Source organism: Empidonax traillii, unplaced genomic scaffold, assembly GCF_003031625.1.
Source record: "Empidonax traillii isolate 1590-97213 ecotype Southwest subspecies unplaced genomic scaffold, ASM303162v1 scaffold343:size799674, whole genome shotgun sequence".
Classification (NCBI taxonomy): domain Eukaryota; kingdom Metazoa; phylum Chordata; class Aves; order Passeriformes; family Tyrannidae; genus Empidonax; species Empidonax traillii.
The window spans coordinates 104,705-117,846 of record NW_020955536.1 but is presented as its reverse complement, the minus strand read 5'-3'; the positions used below and the strand labels follow the sequence as shown (position 1 = coordinate 117,846).

General features: G+C 39.4%; 1 protein-coding gene across 1 annotated transcript in view; it reads left to right on the top strand.

Moving 5' to 3' along the window:
* HTRA3 (HtrA serine peptidase 3) overlaps positions 1-6,720 on the top strand; it is a 27,863-nt gene extending 21,143 nt beyond the window's left edge. Inside the window, exons 7-9 of the mRNA XM_027892276.1 lie at positions 2,964-3,012; positions 4,482-4,577; positions 5,739-6,720. Coding sequence (XP_027748077.1) covers positions 2,964-3,012; positions 4,482-4,577; positions 5,739-5,904 — 311 coding nt within the window. The 3' untranslated portion in view covers positions 5,905-6,720. The remainder of the gene's footprint in view (positions 1-2,963; positions 3,013-4,481; positions 4,578-5,738) is intronic.
* The last annotated feature ends 6,422 nt before the right edge of the window (positions 6,721-13,142 follow it).

The following is a 13,142-nucleotide window of genomic DNA, read 5'->3' as shown; positions in this document are numbered from 1 at the left end:
CTCAGTTCAGGAAGGATATTGAGGTGCTGGAGCGGGTCCAGAGAAGAGCAACGAGGCTGGTGAAGGGACTTGAGCACAAGTCCTATGAGGAGAGGCTGAGGGAGCTGGGGTTGTTTAGTCTGGAGAAGAGAAGGCTTAGAGGTGACCTCATCACTCTCTTCAACTACCTGAAGGGAGGTTGTAGCCAGGTGGGGGTTGGTCTCTTCTCCCAGGCAACCAACAATAGGACAAGAGGACATGGGCTCAAGCTCTGCCAGGGGAGGTTTAGGTTAGATGTTAGGAAGAAATTCTTTACAGAGAGGGTAATCAAGCATTGGAACGGCCTACCCAGAGAGGTGGTGGATTCACCATCCCTGGAGGTTTTTAAGCAGAGATTGGATGTGGCCCTTAGTGCCATGATATAGTAATTGGAGTTGGATCAGGGGTTGGACTTGATGATCTTGGAGGTCTTTTCCAACCCAATCTATTCTATGATTCTATGATTCATAGAGCAGATGTAACATGACAGTGGTAGTTCCAGGTGCCACATACTGTTCTCCCAGTGTGACTTGGCTCCAATATCACAATGCCTTTCCTTTGGGAATGAGAAAACACTACAGCTGATTTTCTGTGCCTGTTCAATCTCTGCTGATAGGCTGATAATCTGGACAATTATATTCCTCTAATCATTGTTGATGAAAACTTTGGGTTTTGTGCAAAATGATTGACTTGGGTTTAATTGAATGGAAGGGATTTTGCCTTTTTTTTTTTTTTTCCTCACCTGTATTATGACATACAAAATGACTGGAGGCTGCAAAGGAGAGGAATGTAGACTCTGCTGCTAAAATAACCCATAGCTTATAGATGTTAGTTTTACTTTATGCAATAGCCTGGTAGTCTTATAGTATGAACTGCTACTTGCAGTGTGGTAAACTTACTGCAGAGAGAGGGCAGAAGGCGTTTTTGAATTTTAATGCATGAAGAGCGGTGAAATAATACCCCAAAGATGAGGGTAGAATCAGACTTTCAGTTTTGAATAAGTCTGTAGTTACCAGATTTATATTTTTCCCTAAAGCCTTATATTTACATGTATCATTAGGCACTGGGGAAATAATTCCCTTTAACTCAGCAGCATTTCTGCTGTGGTTTTTCATTCTTGCTGGTTTGTTTTTTCCAAATTAACTGCTTCTGTCCATTGTTTCATTTTTCTTTTTTCTTTCATGCAAACATTCCTATCTCAGCCCCTAGAGTACCGTTTGTGCTTCTGCTTGTTTCTGTATAACAGAGGCAATGACCAACAGCAAATTGTTTAATGCAGAGAACTGTCATTAGAGTCTGTCGCTGATGTGCCTTGTGGAGGCAAATTCATCATTTAACTATCCTCATAGCTGGGACCAAAGGATTATCTTCAGGTGAGAGAATTTGGATATTTTTAAAAAGTGAAAGCTTACATTTATGCCATGCAGACTAGAGAAGCAGTGTTCATGGCCCACTTGAGACTTTGATTTTGAGTAATGACACTCTCACAACAGCTGATTTTGGTCTTAACAGTTTCACTTCAAAATAGAAGGGAGAAAGAACAGTTCAGGGCAAAGCAGGGATGGCAGTTACAGATGTAAGATTGTGTAGAGTGTAGTAAATCCAGTGTTTAGTAGTCAACATTTTCAGTGACCCTGATGGGAATACTGGACATACATAAGATTCGGAACTAGATCCTTTGCTTGGGAGTATTTTTCTTGGAAAGAATACGTTAGAGGAGTCTGAGTACATCTTTTTCCTCACATGAGAACCTGGAGAAACTCAAAGATCTTGTGAAGTACTTGTGCTGGAACAAGTAAGGGGAAATATTGCTTCATACCGGATATAACTAAGTACTGGAGTGCTCATTTCAGGAAGTCATAAGTAAAAAAATGTATTTTTTTTCTTAGGACAGCTGTGCAATATCATGACTACTAAAATCCAACTACAAAAATGTGGTATTCTCCCTAAAGGAATAAATTTTCACCATTTAAAACTCTGTAGAGCCCTGGCTAATTATAAAATAGTTTGTGTTGGCAGGGACTTTTAAAGGTCATCTAGTCCAAGCCCTCTGCAGTGATCAGGAACACCTTTCACTAAATCAGTTTGCTCAGAGCCCCATACACCCTGACCCTGAATGTTTCCAGAGTGGGACATCTACCACTTCTCTGGGCAACATGTTCCAGTGTTTTACCACTCCCATAACAAAAAATTTCTTCCTTATATCTAGTCTCTATCTCCCCACTTTTATATTAAAATCATGCCTCCTTGTCCTATCACAATGGGCCCTGCTAAAAAGTTTGTCCCCATCTCATATAAGTACTGGAAGGCCTCGATAAGGTATCTCTGGAACCTTCTCCAGGCTGATCAGTGCCAACTCTTTCATCCATTCCTCACAGCAAAGGGGCTCCAGCCCTGCAAGCATTTTTGTGATCATTTTGGCTAAGATGTACGTGCTGTTTTCTTTTAAACTTGCTTTTCATTGTTTGGGGTAAGAATAACAAGCCATTTGCAATACAATCAGTGTGAGTCTTTTGGTTGTCCTTTCTGAGAACGGTGGAAATTTAAATATTTTAAATCTCATTTTTACATTTTAATGAGAACAGCATATAACTAATTGTCTTGACAAGTTTCAGATTAAATGGTGGTAGGTTATGAAATTTTTTGTTTACTGAAAACATGTGATACTAGATCACAGAAATTTCCTGAATTTCTTGAATGAAAAACTCTTGCAGAGTGTATAGAGCTTTTCTCTTACCCTCACTTCCAGGGAGAGGGATTGTCATTCTGTACACCAAGACTAACCAAAATTTAAAAGTAACCTCAGTGTTGATGCTTACGATTTTGTTTAGCTTTGTTAAAGCTGATACATCCTGTTTTAATTTTCAGATATTTTGGGTCATCAGAGTAGTTATTTTTGTCAGTGTTTGCCTAAATTTCTTAAATATCCTCTGTGTTACTTTCAGATGGGAAGAAACGCTTCATTGGCATCAGAATGCTGACAATAACACCTGCGTAAGTATCTTAGAATGTACGATTGTGCATACAGGATGTGGTCAGTGGTGGCTCAGAGCTTCGTTCAGCTTTCATTACAAATCTCCAGAGAATCCAGAAGTGGTCATTAGTTTTCAGGAAGTCTGCAAATGTTTCAATGATATTGGTGAAATCTATGTTCTGAGACTTGAAAATTCTGTACATAGTGGTGGATGCTGTGTTCATAGCTGAGGGAAATTAGGAAGAGCCTGAACATGGTTATACCAGATTTTAGGTGACGTTTAAACAAGCTGCTGCTTTCAGAAGACTGTGAGTGCCAATGATGAGTGCCAATGACAGATCTACTGGCAGGGAGCTGGGTTTGGTTTTATCAGTGGAGGCCATGTGATGTAAGATTTAGTACCTAACCATTAGCAACTACTTTCTTTCCAGTTAAAATGCTGAATTAAAGCTCCATATTAACAAAACCAGAATATGGACACCCTCCTCCAGTTCTTTACTGTCTGTTGCCTTAATGTTGCTTTGTGTCTTGCCGTTACCCAGATATATTCTGGGATAACAAATGAGGGCTCTTATGCTGGTGTTCTCTCCCAGCAGTAGGCACATTTCCAGTGTGGCAGTAGACTACAAAATTAGACAAGACAATTTCCAGCTGGGTTTGTAGCGAAGCCATTTTTGTTTATCGAGTTACACTCTTGCAGTCCTCCCTGAAGGGTCAGATCCTCAGCTGGAATGAATCAGTGTAATGGCATTAACATCATTGAAGGAGAAAAACTCAGAAATGTTCCTTTGCGTAATTGTGAAGTGAACAGTGTGAGATTTTACTGCTTTTTTGGCATCTAATGATGCTGTGTGAGGTGTCTGCAGGCCATTTTTTTTTCTGAAAAAGACTACTTCCCTCTGTGTGTTTTCTTTAGTTGTTTAATTGTTAGCTTCCTGAGTACAGTCAAGTGAAGAGGAGTCTTTGCAGCCATTTCAGTTTTCTTTCCATCTGCAGGACCCCAGTTTTTCATGGCAGGCAGCAGAGTAATCAATCCTTGATCTAAACCTCTTTGTTTTTAGAAATGGGTTTTAATCCACACTGTACACAGACCTGAAATTATGTCAGCACCTCTGAAATGAGGGGATGTTTGTAGAGCTTTTATTTTGCAGCTGGTTCCTATCTTCTTTCATTAGAAAGGGATGCACAAACAGTTCCTGAAGAAAACTTGAGGAAACTGAAGTTGCCTTGGAAAACTTTCATAGTTCTGATCTGTCTGCTGGCTGAAGTTATCAAAAGTTCTGTTGTTCTAGATAAAGACAAATTAAGAACAATTTGCAAAATAAAAGAAGCAAAATAGTTAGCAAATTTCTGCCCCATCACCAGCCTTAATTCTTTGGGCAGAAATATCTTTTGTCCCTGTACAGCACCCAGGACATAGAATAAATAAATAAAAATTTTTGAATGCTTCTGCTCGTGTAGTGTGATCAATAACATTTTCTTCTTTTAGTTTGGTGGAAGAATTGAAGCACAGTAATGCTGATTTTCCTGATGTAAGAAGTGGAATTTACGTACACGAAGTTGTTCCAAACTCACCTTCTCATAGGTATAAGAGCCCATTATTTTCTTTATCATGTTTTGATCTCCAAATAGATACTAATGTAATATTTCTATTTATATTTAAGCAATTTCTCATGCAAGTCTTGATCTGTATTTAAACAATTAAAAATTGTGCCTTCAGGTTTAAAATACTTGTTCTAAGATTCTACTGACATCTACAAAAGTGAAATATTTCAATATCAGAACTATTTAGATAATGGAATTGTTTAGATTGGAAATGACCCTTAAGATTATCAAGTCCAACTGTTAACCCAACACTGTCAAGGCCACCACCTGTGTCCCTAATGCCACATCTATACATCTTTTAAATACCTCCAGGAATGGTGACTCAAAAACTTCCCTGCTCAGTCTGTTCCAGTTCTTGAAAACCCTTTCTGTGAAGAAATATTTCCTAATATCCAATCTAAACCTCCCCTGGTGCAACTTGAGGCACCCCAAATACAATGAGGAAATTTTATTTTTTTGTGAAATATACTGAATATTAATAAACAGAAACTTGCATTAAGTTTAAACAGGAGGCAAGATAGGATTCACATAAGACCCTGTCAGAGCTGTTATCTGAGACAATGCTTCATCTTAGAGGAAGAGACTATTTGACAGAACAGTTGCAAAATAAATAAAATGTATCTAAAAATTATTTTAGGAATTATTAAAAAATGAAAAAGTAACAAAAGCAGCTATTCTGGATTGCATTTGAACAGCAAGAGAGAAATAATTTGCCAGTAGTTCAGCTGGTGCATTCTACTTGTCTTGAAATTTTGAAAGGATTTTAATTTCCAATGGTTGAAATACATACTGGAGACATAAAAGCACCATCTTGTAAGTGGATGGAGTGAAGTGAGTCAATCATGGACAAAAGTATTGTCTGTTTCTCCTTTGCTGTAGTTTTGTGGAAGTCAAAGAGAAAGATAGACTCTTTGTTTTTGCTGTTTTAGAAGGAAATCCTCAGTGAAAAACCCAAACTTGATTTTGCATTTAGCAAGTACTACCTGTTATTCTTTCCCAGTCAAAAGGGTAGAATTTCCCTTCAGTGGAAACAAAAACAAGGAACAATTTATCACATCAGTAGAAGAGGTGGTGAATAGCCTTTGTACTTTTTCTCTGCATAGATTGCATACTTACTGTCTCTTTCTTCTTGTCTTTGCAGAGGAGGGATCCAAGATGGAGATATTATTGTGAAAGTCAATGGGCGTCCTTTGATGACTTCCAGTGACCTGCAGGAGGCTGTGATGAATGAATCACCTCTACTACTTGAAGTTCGAAGAGGAAATGATGACTTGCTATTTAACATTGAGCCTGAAGTTGTCATGTGAATAGAATTGAGGAAGCTCTCACCATAATTAAACTCACTTATTCTGGAACACTAGATACCTCCTTTACAGCTACAGTAATTATACTTCCTGTTGACTAATGACAAGGTGGACTTACTTAATTGCCTGAGCCATTTCTGTACATAGTAGCTAGAATGACTTAAGCAATACCTTTTATAGAAGATTTAAATTTCAAAGAAACTTAAGAACTGTCTTCTGGGGAGGAGGAGAAAACCAAATTTTGGGTAGCTGGTAGAAATGGGGCCCACTTCCAGTTTCTGCAGGTTCAGAGCAAATTCAGTTCTGCATTTTGAAAGACCAAAACACTACCGGAAGTGAGGAAGCACAAGAAAGGGAAAGTTATTCTAAAACTAGAGTCATGGCTGCAGCAGACCCAAGCTATTGCAATGCATAATCGAGCTAATTCTTTTTCTATGTAACTTTTTCAATGTGAACCTATTATTGGCAAAGCTTGTATTTGTTCTTAGTGCTTCTATGCTCCATGTCAATGCAGGTAGAATAAATCTGTAAATATCAAAAGGAACAAAAATGGTATCAGGCTACAGAGTGTTACACCTAGGTCATGCGATTTTGGAATATAGTAAATGATTCTTATAGAATTAATGCCTTATTATATATAAATCAAAACGATGTGCTGAACAAAGTTAAGTTTGAGAAAGTGCACAGTTTTTTAAGAATTTGATACAAACTACTTTTGCATTTTACTGGTAAGCTTTGCTGTAAAGTTGTTACACTACTTTTGGCTTGGACTGTGTATGTTTCTACTGTAAGGAGATTAAAGTTTACATAAATAGTGTATTGGTGCAAACCTCTTTTTAAACAAATAAGTGTTCCCTGTCTCTTCTGTCTAACTGGAATAGATTCTCCCAAGAGAAAATTTTCTTGCAGAAAATTGGGTCCTGATGTTATGACAACCCTTTGCATCCTGTGATATAATTATGCTGCCCTTATTTAGACTATGTTTAGAAATGCTTTGCACAGAAGTCATTTATTTACACTTTTTTTCCATATTTATGCATTGTGCTTTGATGTCACTTAAAGTATCTAACTGGGATGCTGTTGTCCTCAGTTCTGCCTGTACGTGACAAGAAGCAGAAAGGAAGCACTATAGGGCATGTGAGATTTTGTGTAATAAACTCAGGAGAGAAATTGCTAAGAGCTAAATCCAAATCTCCTAGGTACCCTAAACCAAACAACTGTGTTCTTCCTTAGTGAACATTGCTACAGTGCCCCAAGAGGCAGAAGAGCATTTCTTTCTGGAGCATTTTCTACAGCAAGTTATGCTTTTGTCCTTTCTAGATTTGGGTCTAGTGTCTTTGTTGTGCTCTTCTGCCCCAAAGATTAACTCCTTTTTGCATCAATAACCTTCTCTTTTGGTTGCCATCATGTCTTGACTTTCTGGTTCTACCAACTGACTTGTGTGTAGCCAGCCTTGCATCTTTGGGTTTCTATGATGCCGACATGCAGAAAGGTGCAATTGATTCATTCCTTGCTGGCTGACTCTGACTGCAACGATACAGTTCAACGGTTGATGGGGTATCATCCTTTTAAAAATGAATACTGTTTCTATCCATCACATTATTGCCTGTGCTAATGGCATCACCCCCTTGCCGTCACTAAACAAAGAGCTGTTTTCACCCCTCCAACAGAAGATGCTTAGTTGTACCTGTTGAGTGTTCCAACTCCTTTCTATTAATATACAACCTCAGCATCCAGGCTTGCAAAAAGCATAACACGTGTTCTGAACTTAGGATAGCTGTAGCATGCAGAAGGATCCTGTCATGGCTAAAATCAAGCCTAACCATCCCTGTGTGCCATGCTAGTACCAACATTTTACAGTTTGTGAGAGGTATTTGTTTGTGACCATTAGGAATAGTAAAGGAATTTCTGAGTTTATTGCTAATTTTTCAGATTTTGGCCAAGACATTGCTTGGTAGGAAGACCCACAGGGTGATCAGCTGCTTTTATTGTAAGAGAAACTTTTTGGCTTCCAGATAACACATTGCTGATTTTGAAATAAATTGCATAACAACTTTTATTACAGCAACACTGGATAGAGACTGGAGGTGACAGAGCAGTATTAAAAATTGAAGACACTGTTGTTGGTGCTGGCTAAGTGCCTTGGCCTTTTAATCAGGTCACCATGTGGGGGGAGAAATGCTGTTTCCTTACTCAACAAAAAATGTTGCATTCTACCTACAGTTCCTGTTTTTTCTAATCTGTCTCTAAAAACCTTGTGGAGCACACACATCACATCTGATGCTCTTAAAGTGCTGTTGCATTGTAGCAAGATTTCACTCTGAAGTAACAAAGGCCTTTTAAAAAGAAAGCATTGTCATTCCCTTTGGCTGCAAGAGCATGTGTATCATTTCATCTGTGGTGTGACCCTGTCTGTTGAGACATGAGTAGACTTTATTAATTGCCACTTGTCCCCCTGACATCAGCCAGAACTGCAAAGGGTAATTACTCAGAGATAGAGTCAGCACCTACTGATGCCAGCAGTTAGCGGTAAGTTTATGACCCAACTTCGATATCCTGTTTCTTGGCTAAAAGAAGGTAAAATGGCAATCCCTTTAAAACAAAATGTTCTGGCAGCCTTTCTCTTATAAGCAATTACTGGCTGTCTCTCTCGGGGAAAAAAAAAAAGAAAAAAAGTATGATCTTCATCCCTCAAAGGAACTCGACTGTCAGCTAGAGCTTTTCGAAGTTAAAGTTGGGTCATTGACCTCATTACTTCTGCTAGGCCTAATCAACAAAACAAGGAATGAGAGAGAGACACTAGTGGCAACAAAAGATATGAGTATTTCAAGATGCTTCTGTGCTGCAGCCCAGCAAGATCTGGAGTGGGAGCTGCACAGCCCTACCAGCAAATTAACCCCTGAGGGGGAGCTCCCTCTCACCCGTTCTGCTCATCCGTGCCTGCAGTGGGACTGAGTATTCAGTACAAAAAAGGAGTGAGAACACACCACGCACAGTAAAGTACCTTTCACAAACAGAGATTGTATCTGTTAGGAAGAAAAGGTACAGGTGGGACAGAAAGCAAGAAAAGAGCACAGAATAACACGACAATAACCATATCCTTGGCGAGGGTGGGGGGAAGAATTTAGGTCTGTTACTTTCTTTTCTATAACTAAATGGGCATGACACTGGGCCAGACTGCAGTGCAGCTGCCAGGTACTTGAAGACCCTTTTCTGCAAGAGATGGCATCTTATCACTCTACCTTAAGAGCAGTATAAAATGGGTAACATCCCAAAACACCAGTAACTCTCCCCAGGAGGAACCAGTAATGGAGAGAGAGCCTTTAGACTGTAGTCAGTGTGGCACATACCTTGTCATGTTCCCTGAGCCCCACATAGCTGTGGCTATTTGTGACTCTCTGTTCCCCAATATATGAGTATATCTAACAAATTTTTACCACTGATATCGGTTAAAAAATGTCACTTGAAAGAGAGAGGCACTTTCTACTTGTAAGCAAGGAAAAACAAGGGAATTCTTTTACAGGGAATCCTGTACCTCTCATGGAACGGGACATGAAATGAGGTGTGTGAGTCTCAGGGCTTGCCAAGACTCATCCTTTTACACTTGCTTATTTGTAACAGCAAGCTGGTGATTTGCAGGCTACGGCTGCTGTGTTGTCGAGAGCACTCTCATGGTCTACCAGTTTTACCTGCTGCAGCTCCGGGAACTTTGGCTGGTGGAGATCTTAAAAGTCTTGAAAAGGCAGCAGAAATATAAGTTACTGGAGAACCTCAGTGGTCACACAAAAAATGAGTGCATGGCAGCTCTTCTGCACAACCTGCTCTCTGTTTGCTGTTCTGTATGTTCTGCTCAACCACACAGCATCCAGAAGTCCCTCCTTTTCTGCCCATTTTCTGGGACTGCCTCTGCACCAGCTATTCCATGCAAAGCTCTTTCCCACAGCATCTGCTGCAGGGGTTATTATTAATGCACCTCTGCATTTTGCCCTCAGCAGCAGCTGCTCTGTTCGCTCTTCTCCTATGGCTTTGCAGCAGCTATTCCATACCACCAGATATCCCAGACAGTGGTCTTACAGTCTTTCAAGTTTGTTTTGACTGCTTGTTTCTTGCTTGAGGCTTTGTTGGTTTAGCAGAAATCAGGAAGAAGGAGGAATTTTTTTTTTTTTTTTTTGTTTCCCAAGCTCTAAAGTCTAGAGTGCTGTGCTGAGCACTTCAAGTCCATAGCAAAATACTAGGGCAGTGGGTTGATGGAAAGTTTATTAACCACAAGACACTTCAGTATATAGAAGGTGATGCTGCCTGTTTAGGCACCACCAGCCAGGAACTGGTGTTCAAAGACATACAAGGCTGAGGGTTTACTCCAAAGGGGGTGTGTATGGACATTACGGGTATGCTTTCTGTACCCACATACAGGACTGAAGTCTGAGGATTGCTTTGAAGTAGGAAGACGACTTAGCAAGGGAAGGGAAAGGGAGTTTAGCATGTGGTTTTTTTTTTTTTTTTTTTTTTATTTTTTTTTTTTTTTTTTTTTTTTTTTTTTTTTTTTTTTTATTTTTTTTTTTATTATTTTATTCCTCTTATTTACTTGGCTTTCTGTAATCTTCATTTAAGTGGACCTCCAGGTCTATGTTTATTCTGATCCTTATTCCCACAGTAGCAGATTATTTTTGCAACTTTGGTGTTCTGCAAATAGTACATTTGGTCGTTTATCCAGGCTTTCCCAGTGCTAGTGTCAGCACAACATCTTGATGGAGCTTTGCTGTAGAACTTTCCAGGTTGATACCATGGGCTGTAAAACAAGGCAGAAAGAAAAACCACTGGTAATTAAGGCAGAACTGCTTAGAAGACCTTATTAGCTGGTCCAGTTCTCTATCTTCTACCAAACATTAGAGACAATGTTATATTTAATTTTTCTACTCAAAATATACAACATTATATTCATTAGTAGTGAACTAATGCTTGGGGAGAACAGAGCGTGGATGCAGGAGAGGAACTTCAGGCTGCAGCAGTCACAAAGAAACAAAAAAAAGAGGAAAAATATATTTGTTTTTTCTCTTTTGATTTTTATCCTCTGGGGAGAAAGGTCAGACAGTGCAGGTCTGCCCCCCATCCTCTCTTCCTTTTGCCCTCCCTCTCTGTCAGAAGGCTCCCCCAGAGACTGTGAGAATATGTCAATATTCAACAGCATTTTCCCTATAAAGATCTCTGGAGAGTAACAGAAGCAACTGCTTGCTCTTTCTTTCTTCAACAAACACTGGCCAAGCCTTCACAAACAGCCAACTGAGGCATAGTCAGGAAAAAACAAGTTCTTAAAGGAAGCAGTCGCCAAGGAAAATAATTGGGCAGCATGAGGGTTTTGGTGACGCAGCTGCACAGCTGCGAAGTTCAATGACTTCTCAATTGCCTCCATCTGAAGTTGTGCTCCACTATGAAATGATCTTCTACCTCTGTTACTACAAATAGCCGGGCATGATGATTTGCTGCTTGAAATCCCAGAAGCAGCATGGGAAAAAACAAACCCAAGCCCTAACAACTAACGCAACACACAACAAGAAAACAAAAAGCCTTCACATTTCTTTTCAGTAAGGTCCTAACTGTCAAAGAGAGACTGAAGCTAGAGAGTATGGTGCTAATGATTTTGAAGATGATTTTCTAACATCTCTTGGTCAAGAGGATGTGCAGCGCTACAACAGTAGTGTCAACTGCTCTGTCCTCCTCCTGTGGGAAGAAGTCCCCCTTGGGTTGGTGTCGAGTAGACTGCTGATCATTCCATCTGAGCTACCTGGCCAGATGTTCCTTAGCCTCAGGGGAAAGAAACAGTAGCTTTCCTCTTCTCAGAAAGTAGAGGTTCAAAACAAGTCCAAGAAGTTGTACCCTAAAAACACTTACTATGAAGCCTCCTTCCTGTGAAGAGGCCTCAGATAACCTGAACTGATGTACATGTCTGCACTGTGCAAGTCCCAAGTTAGGTGAGATGACTTTCAACCCTACAATCTTAAGCCAGATTCAGAATAATAAAGGTTTCACCTTTGGTTGGTAGTTAAAGTTCAATCCTAATTCTGAAGGAGTGGAAAAAAAACCAACTCAACTTTGTTCCTTGTCCAGGAGAAGTAAACCAGAAAATTCTGTGACAGTGGGAGAAATGTAATTTCTGAGTTTAATAATATGTGATATTTCATGGTATCATGTAGGTTTATCTACAAGAGCACACGATAGGTTTTCAGTTGAAGGTAGTAAAATGTTGGATGCTGCCTTTGTCAGGTGTTCATCTCACTACACCATGACATGCCCACCACAGCCACCTAGCAAGAGTTATCCAGTCAGAATTTGAAATTACATTACATTAATTACACTTGCCTTTCTAGCTGTTTTACCTCTAAAGCTGTTTCACCTCTGAAGCTGTTTCTTTCCTGTCTATAAATCCAAATGCAAGGAACATAGGAAAATACACCTAAACTGGCAGAAATGCTCTCAAATACCTTTTTTATGTAAATAAAAATACCTGAGCTTGGAAGTCTGGCATGTTGTTAGTCTGTGGTTGGACACCAGTACTCTGTTTCCCTCTGAAAGTTATGCATGTCACCCACTGAAAGCTGTATATCCCTCTGGAAAATGAGCTATTGTTTACATTTGGGGCATAAAGCTGCCAGTTGTGCCCCTACAGAAAGACTGCAACATCTGAAATATGTTACTCCTCTGGGATTAAATATTGCTATTCTGGTATACTAAAATATTGCCGTTTTGGCCCATAAATCTTACAATGAAATCCCCCTTTTAGGGAAAAGCAGAGAAATTTTTGTGGTGGTTTAAGGGAGTTCTGATGTTTTGAAAAGCCCTTTAGAGCTTCTCAGTGGTTTGGGATGTCAGATGTTATACGAAAAGGAGAAATCAGTGGGCAGAATCTGAGAAAGTGTTGAGAGGTGCAATGATGAATATATGCCATTGTTTCACATGTTTTCCCAAAAAGATCTGTACATATGGTCTAAGTTTTTTCTGGGTTTGTTGCAGTAAATTCTCTCAGTGCTTCTGATATATTTTAAGGAAGAGTTGTCTGACATTGCTGTTCAGTATCTTTAGTGTTATTGGCATGAGGCTACACAACTACAAACAGAAATCAAAGGTAGCATGAGGGAGCTGAAATAGAGTTTTTGGGGTTTGTGTTTTCTTGTTTTGTTTGGGTTGTGGGTTTTTTTCTTGTTTTTTCTTTTTTTTTTTTTTTTTTTTTTTTTTTTTTTTTTTTT